The sequence below is a fragment of the Linepithema humile genome, chromosome 3 (assembly GCF_040581485.1).
Source record: "Linepithema humile isolate Giens D197 chromosome 3, Lhum_UNIL_v1.0, whole genome shotgun sequence".
Classification (NCBI taxonomy): Eukaryota; Metazoa; Arthropoda; class Insecta; order Hymenoptera; family Formicidae; genus Linepithema; species Linepithema humile.
This window is the reverse complement of record NC_090130.1, coordinates 14,775,619-14,787,444: the sequence shown is the minus strand read 5'-3', so window position 1 is coordinate 14,787,444 and position 11,826 is coordinate 14,775,619. Positions and strand designations below refer to the sequence as shown.

Genomic DNA, 11,826 nt, shown 5'->3' with positions numbered 1-11,826 from the left:
TTTTTTTTTTATTATGTATATATATATATATATATATATATATATATATATACCATATATATATATATATATATTTAAATAAATATCCATTAAGGTCCGCGCGCTTATAATGCATTTACTACGGTACATGAAGGGCAACTCGGCCCATTTAACAGCATTGAGAGAAGATGTAAATTACGTCTTGCGTTTCCGTGAGACACTAAGTTTCATCCATATATTCCCAGTATTACAATCACTGAGCGGCTAAGGCTGTGTCCGAAATTGACTGCCGGTATTGAAAATCTGTAATATACGTAACGTGAAATATAGATTTTTAGTACTGGCAGTAATTTTGGAATGCAGCCTAAATAGTATCGAATGTGATTAGTTTTTCAAATTATTATTAAATTTGAATTATTATTAAATTATTATTAAATTTAAAGATAAAAATATTAATCATTATTTATGGCAATACTCCTTAGTGAGAAATACAAATCGAAAAAATGTCTATTAAATATCTATTATGTCTATTAAACGTTTTTCCATTCACTCAACGGAAATGTGAAATAAATATTTTACGAAAACGATTTCCAACAGATTGTAATAATTTTTATGACAATAAATGTGCTACAGCATTTCCGCTTGTTTGCGCAGGCAATCGTTGTCTGCATAATGCCTTTAGTTTGACCTAAACAAAATTATTATTGTCTCGATAATAGCAATATGATGACAACTGAAGAGAAACTTGTGTCAAGCAATCATTTTCCTTTTTGTACCAAAGACGCTTTTGCTATCTGGGTACATATTTTTTAAATTATATACTATTAATAAAAATAGTTAAAAAAATTGAAAACACGACATTGAAAATAATAATTAATTTATTTAGAATTTTCGATCTTTATACTGAAAAAAATGAAAAATATTAGTTTTATTTACAAAGACTTTTAATGAATTATATTCATACTTTATAATAACATTTTCTAAAACTTTTATATTTATTATAATTACATATCACATCATGCTTGGGAAAAATTACATACATACGTAATTTTTCAGCACAGAAAATATTGCAAATTAAATCTTGTAAATATACGAATATCTATGTGATATAAATTATTAAGTTGTAAAACACGGGAAGTTTCGGACAAATCGGTCTTGAAATCCTATGCGATTTCACGAACCAAGCGTTGGAACGGCAATTTGGCAATTTTCGTATCAGCAACTCACAATCAGTTACTTCTGGTATCTTCTAATTTCTCGAAAAACCACAGTACCAGGCCTGCAAAAATTACAAAACATTCTATAAATTCTAGACATTGCACAAAAATTTAATCAATAAGCTGCAACAAATAATTACAAATCTATGTACAATAGTCTATAATAATAACCTTTATATACATGACAGTTATAAACTCTACAATGGTCCTCTCATAATAGGATTATTTCGAGTAGCAATTTCGTATTGCCATTCAATTTCACCAGCTTCGCTTACAAAGTAGTCCCTTAAGTTATTTCTAAGTTTGATGGCATCAGCGGCTGCATTGTTATTACCCATCCTTCCAATTCGTTGGAATATATTTATATCAGGCACTTCTCTACGCCATGCACCATTTTGAAATAGCTCACCATGTGACCCTTCCTGGTCAGTCAACCCTTGAACATTGTATCAATGTTGTTGATTGGCAATTCTTCTTCAGAAGACAGGAGGAAATTATGGAGCACCATCAAAGCTAACACTATTGTTTCACAGGTCTCCAAATTGCAGGCGATGCTGCCTTTCAAAATGGTCCACTTTGCCACAAGAATACCGAAGGCATTTTCTATAACTCTCCTAGCCCTTGAGAGTCGGTAGTTGAAAATCATTTCTGGCATTCCCAGGCCCACAACAACATCTTTGTCGTAATAATTTTCTTCATTTCTTTCTTCCTCTTCTTGCTGTCCTTGGTTTCTCCTTCGCTTGGGTTTTGCATACGGTTTCATCATAAAGGTTTTAAGAGGAAATGCAGCATCACTGACAAACGTAAAGGGCATTGGTTCCACCATTCCAGGCCAATGCTGAAGGAAAAGTAAATCCACTTGTCCTCTGTCCAGGCTACGACCAAAGTCGGAGTTTGCCCACACTCCACCATCAGAAATGCCACCTGAAAAAAATTAATAGTTCTTATTTAGCAAACAAGCATTATCATAGGTTTAATTCCACACAATACCTTAATAATACACATACCATAGTCACCTATATCTACCCATGTAAATTTATAGTTTGCATTGCAGGCTGCCATCAAAACAATTGAAAAAAATTTTTTGTAGTTATAATAAAGTAAGCCTGTGCTGGGGGAGCTTGAATTCTAATATGTTTTCCGTCTGCTCCCAAGCAGTTGGGGAAATTCCATTGGTGCCAAAACCCTTGTACAATTTCTTGCCAGTTATTCCTCTGCATTAGAGGTAAATATATTGGCTGCAATGCTATCCATATTGCGGCACAAGTCTCTGGGATTATTTTATACACAGTTGAACGTCCAATCCGAAAACTCCATTTCTTCTGCCACACACTATCGGCATGACCAAGATATCTACAACATTAAAGTAAATATAATCTTAACTCCAATATAAAGACTCAAATAATATCCAAAATTAAACAAAAATCAAGAACCAAAAAGGATATCCAGCATCAGACTCTTTGACTCTTAATTTTTGTTTAATTTTGGATATTATAATTTTGAATTACAATTTCTGATTATTACACTACGGCATACATAGAAAAAACAAAATTAATTAATTTACTCCAAAGTGACGGCAAGACGCAGCTCTGGTGGAAAAGGTCGTCGCATGCTCTTCTTCTTCAAAAAAGGACCAACTTTTTCCAACAACCAGTCCAACCAAATTGTGTAGGAGTCATTCTTGTGTACTTATAAAATTCTTCGTGATCTGTTTCTTTTAATTCATGAAACAAGTTCATGAAATTCCCTTGCTGAGTGAATAGCCTGTTCACAGGTCTGCCCCACCACCTAACATTATGTAAATAAAAAATATTAGTCACCTACTTCGATGTTCCAATAGCTAGATAAATCATTTTTATATTTATACTAGATAAAGAGAACTAACCTTCGACCATTATGTCTCATGAAGATGTGATACGCTCCCACCGTGAAAGATTATAACATCATTTACATCACCATAATTATAATTATTTCTTCATCGTCCATTTTCACAGAATTTTCACTTTCGTCACTCATCACGTTTCACCAGCGATCACCGGTATAAACAACGACAATGGTTTGAGGTCAATGAAAGTCAACAGTCACCTTTTCAAAAAATCAGTTTTCCTATTGGTCCAGCTGAGAGATTCGCTTTACGACTAGCGACTCATTGTGGATACGAAAAATTGATAGAGTCACCGACTTAGGTTAAGACTTACGACTTCCGATTTCCGATTACCGACTACCGACTCATTGTAGACCCGGCTTATGTCCAACAAGCCGCGTGACGAGCGACAAAAAGGAAAACTTCGTTGTTCTTGTCCCACGCTTGCTTCGTGCGGTTACTGCGAGCAGGGCGATGCGAGATCCTTGCCTGGTCTCGTTCCGAATATCCGTCTAGGTTTCACGTGATGCACGGAAAGCATAAATCACTATTGCTCATTTGACGAACAAACCTTTCTGCGTGCAACGCCAGTTAACCTCAATACCACGTGCTTTCCTTGTATTGCCCGGTTTGCAATATTATCCGGCTCGAAGGACCATGTTTGCAGCTTTTGCTTAGCTGGGTGCTCGGCACGTATTTTATTTGTAGGCTGGTTTACTCAATTGACTCACGCTAATCTTGCTTAAGCACTTTTTATTTAACTCTTTATTTTTTTACATGCGTTCACGCGTACGCGTAGACATACGTGCTATTACTGATACCTACACGCGGCGCACGGTGGCGCAGTTATACAATTCTGAAGCTCTCCTGAGAAACATATCGAAACGCAACTAGTGATATTAAACACAAATCAAAGTACAATATTCGCCAAACAAGGCGTCACAGAGAACGATACTCAAACTGATTTATTCAGAAAACGATAACCAAGAACGATACTTCCAAAAACGATACTCCGGAAACGGTATTCGGAGACAACAGTCGAAACGATACTCAAACGATATTTGGAAACGATACGCAAAAACGGCAATCGGCAACGGCACGCCAAACGATACTTAAAAGCGGCAATCAAAGCGGTACTCAAAGAGATACTCAAAGAACGACACGCAAAACGGTAGCCGAAAACGTTACCTACAACGATATTCAAACACGATAATTGGAACGCAAAACGACACTTAGAAACGGCAATCGAAACGATACGCAAAACAATACTCAGAAAAACGGTACGATAAACGATACGGTAATAGATTTGCCAGACACGCTCCAGTCTCCTCCAAAACTGCGATCTTCGAGATTCCGCCACGAAACGACGCTCCAGTGCAGGTCCCAAACGGTAACACCGAAAGACACGGAGACAGAGGGAGTCCTGCCAGAGACGTTCCAATTTCTTTAAAGGCGTGAATCTGGAATCTCGCCCAGAGACGACGTTCCAAGGCCAAATCCGTACTAACGGTAGCTGATAAAATTCGGTAGCCGACAAAAAGATAATCTCAACGGTAATTTCGATAGAGGCACTCAAGTTTCCGCGACGAGTTGATCGTTACGCCACAAGGCCGAATTCAAACTCTCGCTGCGAGACGGCAATGCACTCCATGCAAATTCCGCGACTCGAAGTCTCTATCAAACGGTATCCTCCCAAAACGTCAACGGTAACAGGTAACTCCGGTAAGACGGAGACGGTAACAATATAATCCGGCAAGGGAAAGTCCCAGTTGTGTACAGAATAAATCGGACACAGCAAGTTGAACGAATCAAACACAGTGCCAATCGGACACAATAGAAAACGGACAAAAGATGGTTGCAATCGGACACATTGAAAATCGGACACAGTGCTAATCGAAAACAGTAACAAATAAACACACGATGGTTGCTATCGAACACAGTGCCAATCGGACACAGTAACAAATGGACACACGATAATGGTAATCGGACACATAACAATCGAACACAATAAGAAACGGACACACTGTGGTTGGACTCGGACACAGTGACAATCGGACACAATGGTAATCGGGCACAGTGGCAATCAGACACAATGCTAATTAGACACCTTTACCTTGTTAGGTATAACCTGAGGAGGATTTGTTATTTGTTTTACGCGAGGGAGAGGCTTCGCCCCGTAGGGGCAAAGTCCTCTGCCGCCTACGCGTGAAATTTCAAACAAAGCGAGGTTCAACATGGCTTTACGAGTTTCTACACAAAGCGAGGTTTAATGCAAATCCAATGTTCAAATTTAGCGCAGAGTAACATTAAGTATAATGTTTATGAATCAAATACATGATTCGATTATATTCAACTATGTTTATTTAATTTTAATAGATTCTTAAAACAGAGAAGATTTTATATACAGAAATATTATATAGAAAGAAAGCGAAAAATTAACAGATTAAAGTCGTTATAGTAACGTTTTTAGGGTTAGGAAAACTGTCACGGAGTATGTGTCCGATTGCAACTACCGTGTGTCTGTTTCCTGTTGTGTCCGATTATCATGTGTCCAATTGCAACCATCGTGTGTCCGTTTTCTATTGTGTCCAATTAGCATTGTATCCAATTTTCAATGTGTCCGATTGCCACTGTGCCCGATTACTATTGTGTCCGATTGTCACTGTGTCCGATTCCAACCACAGTGTGTCCGTTTTTTATTGTGTCCGATTATGTGTCCGATTACCATTATCGTGTATCCATTTGTTACTGTGTCCGATTGGCACTGTGTCCGATAGCAACCATCGTGTGTCCATGTGTTACTGTGTCCGATTGGCACTGTGTCCGATTTTCAATGTGTCCGATTGTTATTGTGTCCATTTCTTATTGTATCCGATTGTTATGTGTTCAATTGCAACCATCTTGTGTCCGTTTTCTATTGTGTCCGATTGACACTGTGTCCGATTCATTCAACTTGCTGTGTCCGATTTATTCTGTGCGTAACTGGGACTTACTCTCCGGCAACGGTAACTGATAACTCCGGTAAGACGGAGACGGTAACGATATAAGTCTTTCTCGGATTACGAGCGTTCGGACTGTCGACGGCTCAGCGCCTCGAAGAGGGCTACGGTAACCGGTAACCGGGGTCAGCCAACCTCCGGCTCCAACACTCACGGTATCGGTACTTTCTATTTCGATAATTAAGAACAATCGCGGCATTTTAGCGGTAAATGAACTTGCCGGAAGCCTTGGCTTTGGCCGGTATTACTAAATTATAGCTACCCTGGGTGATGGCCTTACAAAGACGGTACGGCCACGCTCGTCGGGACCCTCTGGTTGGAGCTGCTCCTTCCCGGTTGCTGGCTCGTTGAACAGTGATCTTTCTGAGGTCCCCCTGGCCCATGTCGAATCTCCGCGCATTGGTCAGCGTACTCTATTTATAATTTTTCTTAAATCACCTTTCGATCACAAACAGCTCCGACCTCGTCCATTGTTTATCTGGTTTCTCGTGCTCATCAACAGCCGATAATTTGAAATGTTGAATTTCTCTTAGTTAGATGTCCTCCGGTTCGATCTGCCCGGCTGGCCAGGCCAAGGCTACACCGACCGTCTGTTCGGATTCTCGGTGATGGCAGCAACGTCATCCAGCCTTCTGTCGCACTGCCGTGCTCCCTTTATCGTGGACCTTGTCGGGGCTTCCCCATAACCTCGGCCCTGTAAAGTTGGAGGATCGATAACTGCTATTATGATAATGTTCTACGCGATACTCGATACATGACGTTTTATGGGTGTTTCGGGCTTCCTCTCACTGTCGCGAGGTCGTCTTCCTAAATCCCACGGCGTTTGCTTCTTCTTGACGTTAGTTACACAAGACAATAAATTGGTCATACACTCTAACGCTAGAATTCTAAGCTTGTCGGTAAATTTTTACAATTTAAATAAAAGCGCGAGACTCGCTCCCGCGAGAAATCACTCCCTCTTTGACCGAAGGGACGCAACTCCAAATTTCACCTCCTTCGGTCGGGCTACTGCCCTTGTAACGGGCGCGACGGAAAGCGTCACGTCACAATATATTCTTATAAAAATTGTTGGCAAACGCGGATTGAACCACGTCAGTGAAGATTTGCTGAGGAAGGAACCGAGGGACGTGGCCATAAGAAAGAAAAACGAGAGTAATGGCATTCGTGATTGAATCTTGGAAGATATAAGAGAAAAAGAAGGAAGTGCGAGCGCCAGAGAGACTGATTTTTGAGATTGAAGGATTTTGGTTGTGAGATCTAGACGACGAATGCACAACACGAAAATTATATCAGATAAGTCGCTTCTTTTGTGTATTATTTGTCTTGCTCGAAGATCCAATTATTATGTTAATAAATAACGGTTAAAACTTCTTTTCTTGGGTATTACTTTGTAACGGTGCGTATTTTTACGTCTCACGGGCGGTGCGTAGCAATGCGGAATTTCGACGGTGCGTAGGTAGCAAAGCTGATTCGTACGACGCGGAATAACTCGCCAGTTCGCCAGAATTCGTTCGTGGGGTTTTCGGGAGACTCCAAATTAATAAAAACAAATTAAAGAAACAAAATAAACATTTATTCAAGAGAGCATTTGGACTAATGATATAATTATAAAAGAAAGGTATAAACATTTAACAATGAGTACATAAGCATTTCCCTATCGGTTAATCTATCTAATGTTTCAACGGTATAAACGGGTACAAATCTAAATGTGAACGAATGGACAACTATCGGAAATAATCGGATAACAAACAAACTGCGTAAATCGTTAAACGTGGTGCGCCTTTGGCCGAAATTAAACAACTTAAATTATTTAATTCTAAACTAATTTTGGTCGGTTAGAAAAATACGGCAGAGATAACATAAACGTATGAGTATAATTAATCCTAAATCGGTCGGTTTTCGTACGGCACGGTGTAAAAATATTAAAAAATAAGCGATACCGCGTGTATCCGAGCCCTGCTGAGTCGTCGACGGTTGCCGGTGCGCTGTGTCCGAAGACGGAGAGAATCTTCTCTCGTGCGAGGGATATAGCAAGTCGAACGCCGGGAACACCCGACCGAAGCAAGGAACGCCCTGCTCCTAGAACGACGGAAAGTCGGAAGTCGAACGCCGGGAACACCCGACCGAAGCAGGGAACGCCCTGCTCCTAGAACGATGGAATGTCGGAAGTCGAACGCCGGGAACACCCGACCGAAGCAGAGAACGCCCTGCTCCTAGAACGACGGAATGTCGGAAATCGAACGCCGGAAACACCCGACCGAAGCAGGGAACGCCCTGCTCCTAGATCGACGGGATATAGGAAGTTGAACGCCGGGAACACCCGATCGAAGCAGGGAACGCCCTGCTCCTAGAACGACGGGAAAGGATGGGAGCGAGTACGACCGGAGCTTCAGAGTGCGCCCTGAGGCTTGTCCGAGTCGTACTATGTATTTTTTTTACACCAATTGATTCTTTTCATTATTTTGTGCATAAAAGTGTTGAAGTAAGATAATTGAAAAATGAATATTTAACCAGATATTTCATAGTTTATGTAAAATTATGTCAAATTAAAATATAAAATATCTTGTAAACCATTCAATTTTTGGCCATCCTAGTCTTATAACTTTTTACGACAAATATTACAAGAAATCGATTTATATAAAAAAATTAATGTCCTTCCATTTGAAAAAATAAAGATGACCTTTAAATCTCAGAAGCGCCTCCATCCAAGGTCAAACTAATATCGCTATATTTTTTTCCTCTCCAAACCCTATAACTTTTATTTAAAAAATTTTTTTATTTAACTCGGTGTTTCTGAGATATTTGAGTGGATCGTTTAAAATGGGACACCTTGTATTTCTCATTACTCTTAATAGCATTACAGGCATAATAAATACAAAATATATTTTGTATTTATAGAAAATTATAAAGTAAGTAATTTTCCCAACTCGCCAATATACGCGCAACGCGCAAAAGTACAAGTACAGTGAGTATACAAAGTACAAGTAAATTATTTTAACCTGTAAATAACAGGTGTAAAAAAGTGGTACAATAGGGCTCCAGGCGACGATCCACTTAAAAAAAAATCGAACGCGCCATAAGTGGAACCTCAAAGGTGGTGCGGAAGACCACTACTTATTATAATAGTACTAATAAAATTACTAATCTTACATCTATTTGACTGCATTTTTAATATGTTACTGTGTTCCTCCACTAATCTCCACAGTACATGTATATGTAGTTACTGCAGTAACTCTTGCTAATATGCAGTAGTTTAAAATAAATAATTAAAAGCTTGCAGGTGTGTAATTTTTCATGTTGATAAATGTAAAATAGCAAGCATAGCTAAACGAGTAAGGCGAATGGCAAGAATATTAAAAATCTCGTATTTGAAAACTGTGATTTTGTAACTTTTTTTCCTTTTTCGATATTTATTTTAAGTAAATTATTAGATAATGTTTTTGGCTAAAAGAAATTATTTTATCTTTATTAAAAATATTTGCATATGTTAAATTAGCACTTTGTTGCAAAATTGTAAAATAACTTCATTTTTCTATTGACAATGGCAGATCTGTATTATTTCTAAAATTGTTAGTTTAACATATACGAATATTAATAATAAATAGAAAATATTATTTTTTTGGGCAAACAAATATTATCTAATGATTTACTATGTTAAAAACAAATGCGGAAAAAAGAAAAGAAAGTTGCACGAAGCAGGTCTCGAACAGGTGATCTCTAATATTCCAGCCACTCGCCTCAAAATTTCTTTTCTGAATCAGAAACGCTTGCTTTTAACATGCAAGTAGCATGCATTTATCGTCTGTTGTGTCGGCTCGGTGGAAGGGAGACGTTCGCTCTCTTCCATTGGTTGAACGGCCGAGCTCACACGGATACGTGACGTAGCGCTTCTGTAAGGTTGTGTGAGGCAGCGGAGCCGGGACCGCTGTGGGAAAGATCGCATCATTGACTCGGGGAAATGGTCTCGGTCTGCTCCGCGAGCCGGCTTTTGTACCGGTCGCGCTACCCCCACTTGGGGTGCTACCCTACCCGGCAGCTACCCCTTCTCGAGCTACTACCCTCGAGTTGGGGGGTCGGAATGCGGCCCGTAATGGGGGGTGTTCACGTGAAGCCCGTGACGCTTAGTAACAGCGCGTACTGTTACAAATTAAACATATTGTTGCACTCACGGAACGAGATATCAAACACGTCAAACGGAACTCGCGGAATAAAGGAACACTCTATTAGAGTAAAAGAAACACTTTAATAAGAACAGAAACAACAGAATACAACAAGTAACCAAGAAACAGATTGAAAGATCGGAGCTATCGTATACGTCCGTCTGAGCAGACAGCTCTCGAAAATCTGACATCTCACAGTTTGTTTACAAACTGTCATAGAGACGTCTCAGCGGCTAAACAATATTACCATAGAAACTATTTACAATATCTCATTTGTTTAAGAAACAGCTTTCAGAACTGTTGAACGGCCGATCGATATTATTGATCGGTCCCTTAGCTGACTGCACGCAGCATCGGCGGCAAAAAAGCCTGGGCGCAACAATATAATTGCCCTCAATAAAAGAAAACTTACAGCTAAAAAATATCAGAAGTGGGATACGAGCAAGGACATATATTTTGCCTGTAAATTTGTAAAGGAATAGTTGAGAAGTATAGACTTGTTGTTCGTGTGTGAGGCAATGATCCACGCATGTGCGATGCGTTAATTCTGTTTGTTGGGCTGAACTGTTTTATAGAGTTATTACTTGATAAGACATAAATTTTCATAAGGAACTTTTAGGCAAATGGTACAATAAGTATTGTCGTTTATGAAAATCGCTGGATTTATTGGAGTTGCGATTTGTGTGTCTCGGTCTGTTTCGCGCAAGCGCGCTGCGTCGGGATCTGGTCGTCGCACGGGTCGAGCTGTCGATTCGACCGTTTAGATTTTGTCTTTGTAGATAACTTTAATAAAAACTTTTAAGAAAGACTGTTTGTATTCTAATCAGTGTATCTGTGTTTGTAAAATAAGTGAAGTGCGCGTTCGTATGCTTGAGTAACATATGTAAAAGCTACAAACTAATTACTTTATGATCGTTGGTCCAGTTTTATTATTTTACCATAAATAACATGCAGCTTGATAAATTTACGGTGAACGGATTGCGTGAAGTGGCGCGAATGTACTCGCTGGATGCATCGGGGACTAGGGCAGTTTTATTGGAACGAATTTCGGTGCACTTTGATCACGTTGGCTGGCCGGAGCAATTCCGAAATATATCACCGAGGAGTTTTGAAATACTGCCTCTGCCCCTGTGACCGGTCCGCCCCCTTTTCCCAATTATGTTAAACAAGGGATGACGAGGGAGACGCGGACGGAGCGTAGTGTGGCGCGACTGTATCGAACAGCGGTGCCGCGGTGTATATTCAGGAGTTAATTCGAATAACTATAGTCATACGAGGAGACATTGCGGGCGCGCGTGGCGACGGAGGGTGGTATGACGAGACAGAATTCAGAAATCTCATCGGCTGTTTCGCGGGATGGTACAAGAAGTTCGCAGTATGACTAGAGGCAGGTCAAATTCGCGCGGAATTCATTTCCACCTTTTGCTGGGAGTGACGAAGAAAATGTGAGAAAGTGGTTAAACCGTATTTTCACCATGGCAAGGCTACATAATATTCCAGGGGAGTCAATGGTTTTGACGGCATCGACCCAGCTTAACCAGTTGAGTGGTAATGCATCATATATGTACAAAAAAAGTGCCAAACGTGGTAATGTATCATATATGTAC

The 11,826-nt window shown here is 39.8% G+C and overlaps 1 protein-coding gene across 2 annotated transcripts; it reads right to left on the bottom strand.

Annotated features, from left to right (window-relative positions):
• Nucleotides 1–562: 562 nt before the first annotated feature.
• LOC105676719 (uncharacterized) lies at nt 563–11,378 on the bottom strand. 2 transcript variants are annotated; one of them, XM_067352450.1, is made up of 5 exons: nt 3,082–11,378; nt 2,761–2,984; nt 2,204–2,549; nt 1,368–2,120; nt 563–1,258 (listed from the first exon to the last, which is right to left on the bottom strand). In XM_067352450.1, the coding sequence occupies exons 3-4, from the start codon at nt 2,256–2,258 to the stop codon at nt 1,627–1,629; spliced, it is 549 nt and encodes a 182-aa protein (XP_067208551.1). In that variant the 5' UTR covers nt 2,259–2,549; nt 2,761–2,984; nt 3,082–11,378; the 3' UTR covers nt 563–1,258; nt 1,368–1,626. The 2 variants fall into 2 exon arrangements, with proteins under 2 accessions (XP_067208551.1, XP_012230247.1); XM_012374824.2 differs by having other exon boundaries at nt 2,761–11,378.
• Between the last annotated feature and the right edge of the window lie 448 nt (nt 11,379–11,826).

Excerpts from the sequence above, each read along its gene's own strand:
- LOC105676719 (XM_012374824.2), bottom strand. The coding sequence starts at position 2,258 with ATGGCAGCCTGCAATGCAAACTATAAATTTACATGGGTAGATATAGGT. Across the intron at positions 2,121-2,203 it reads GGTAGATATAGGTGACTATG|GTGGCATTTCTGATGGTGGA; the intron begins GTATGTGTATTA and ends AATTTTTTTCAG.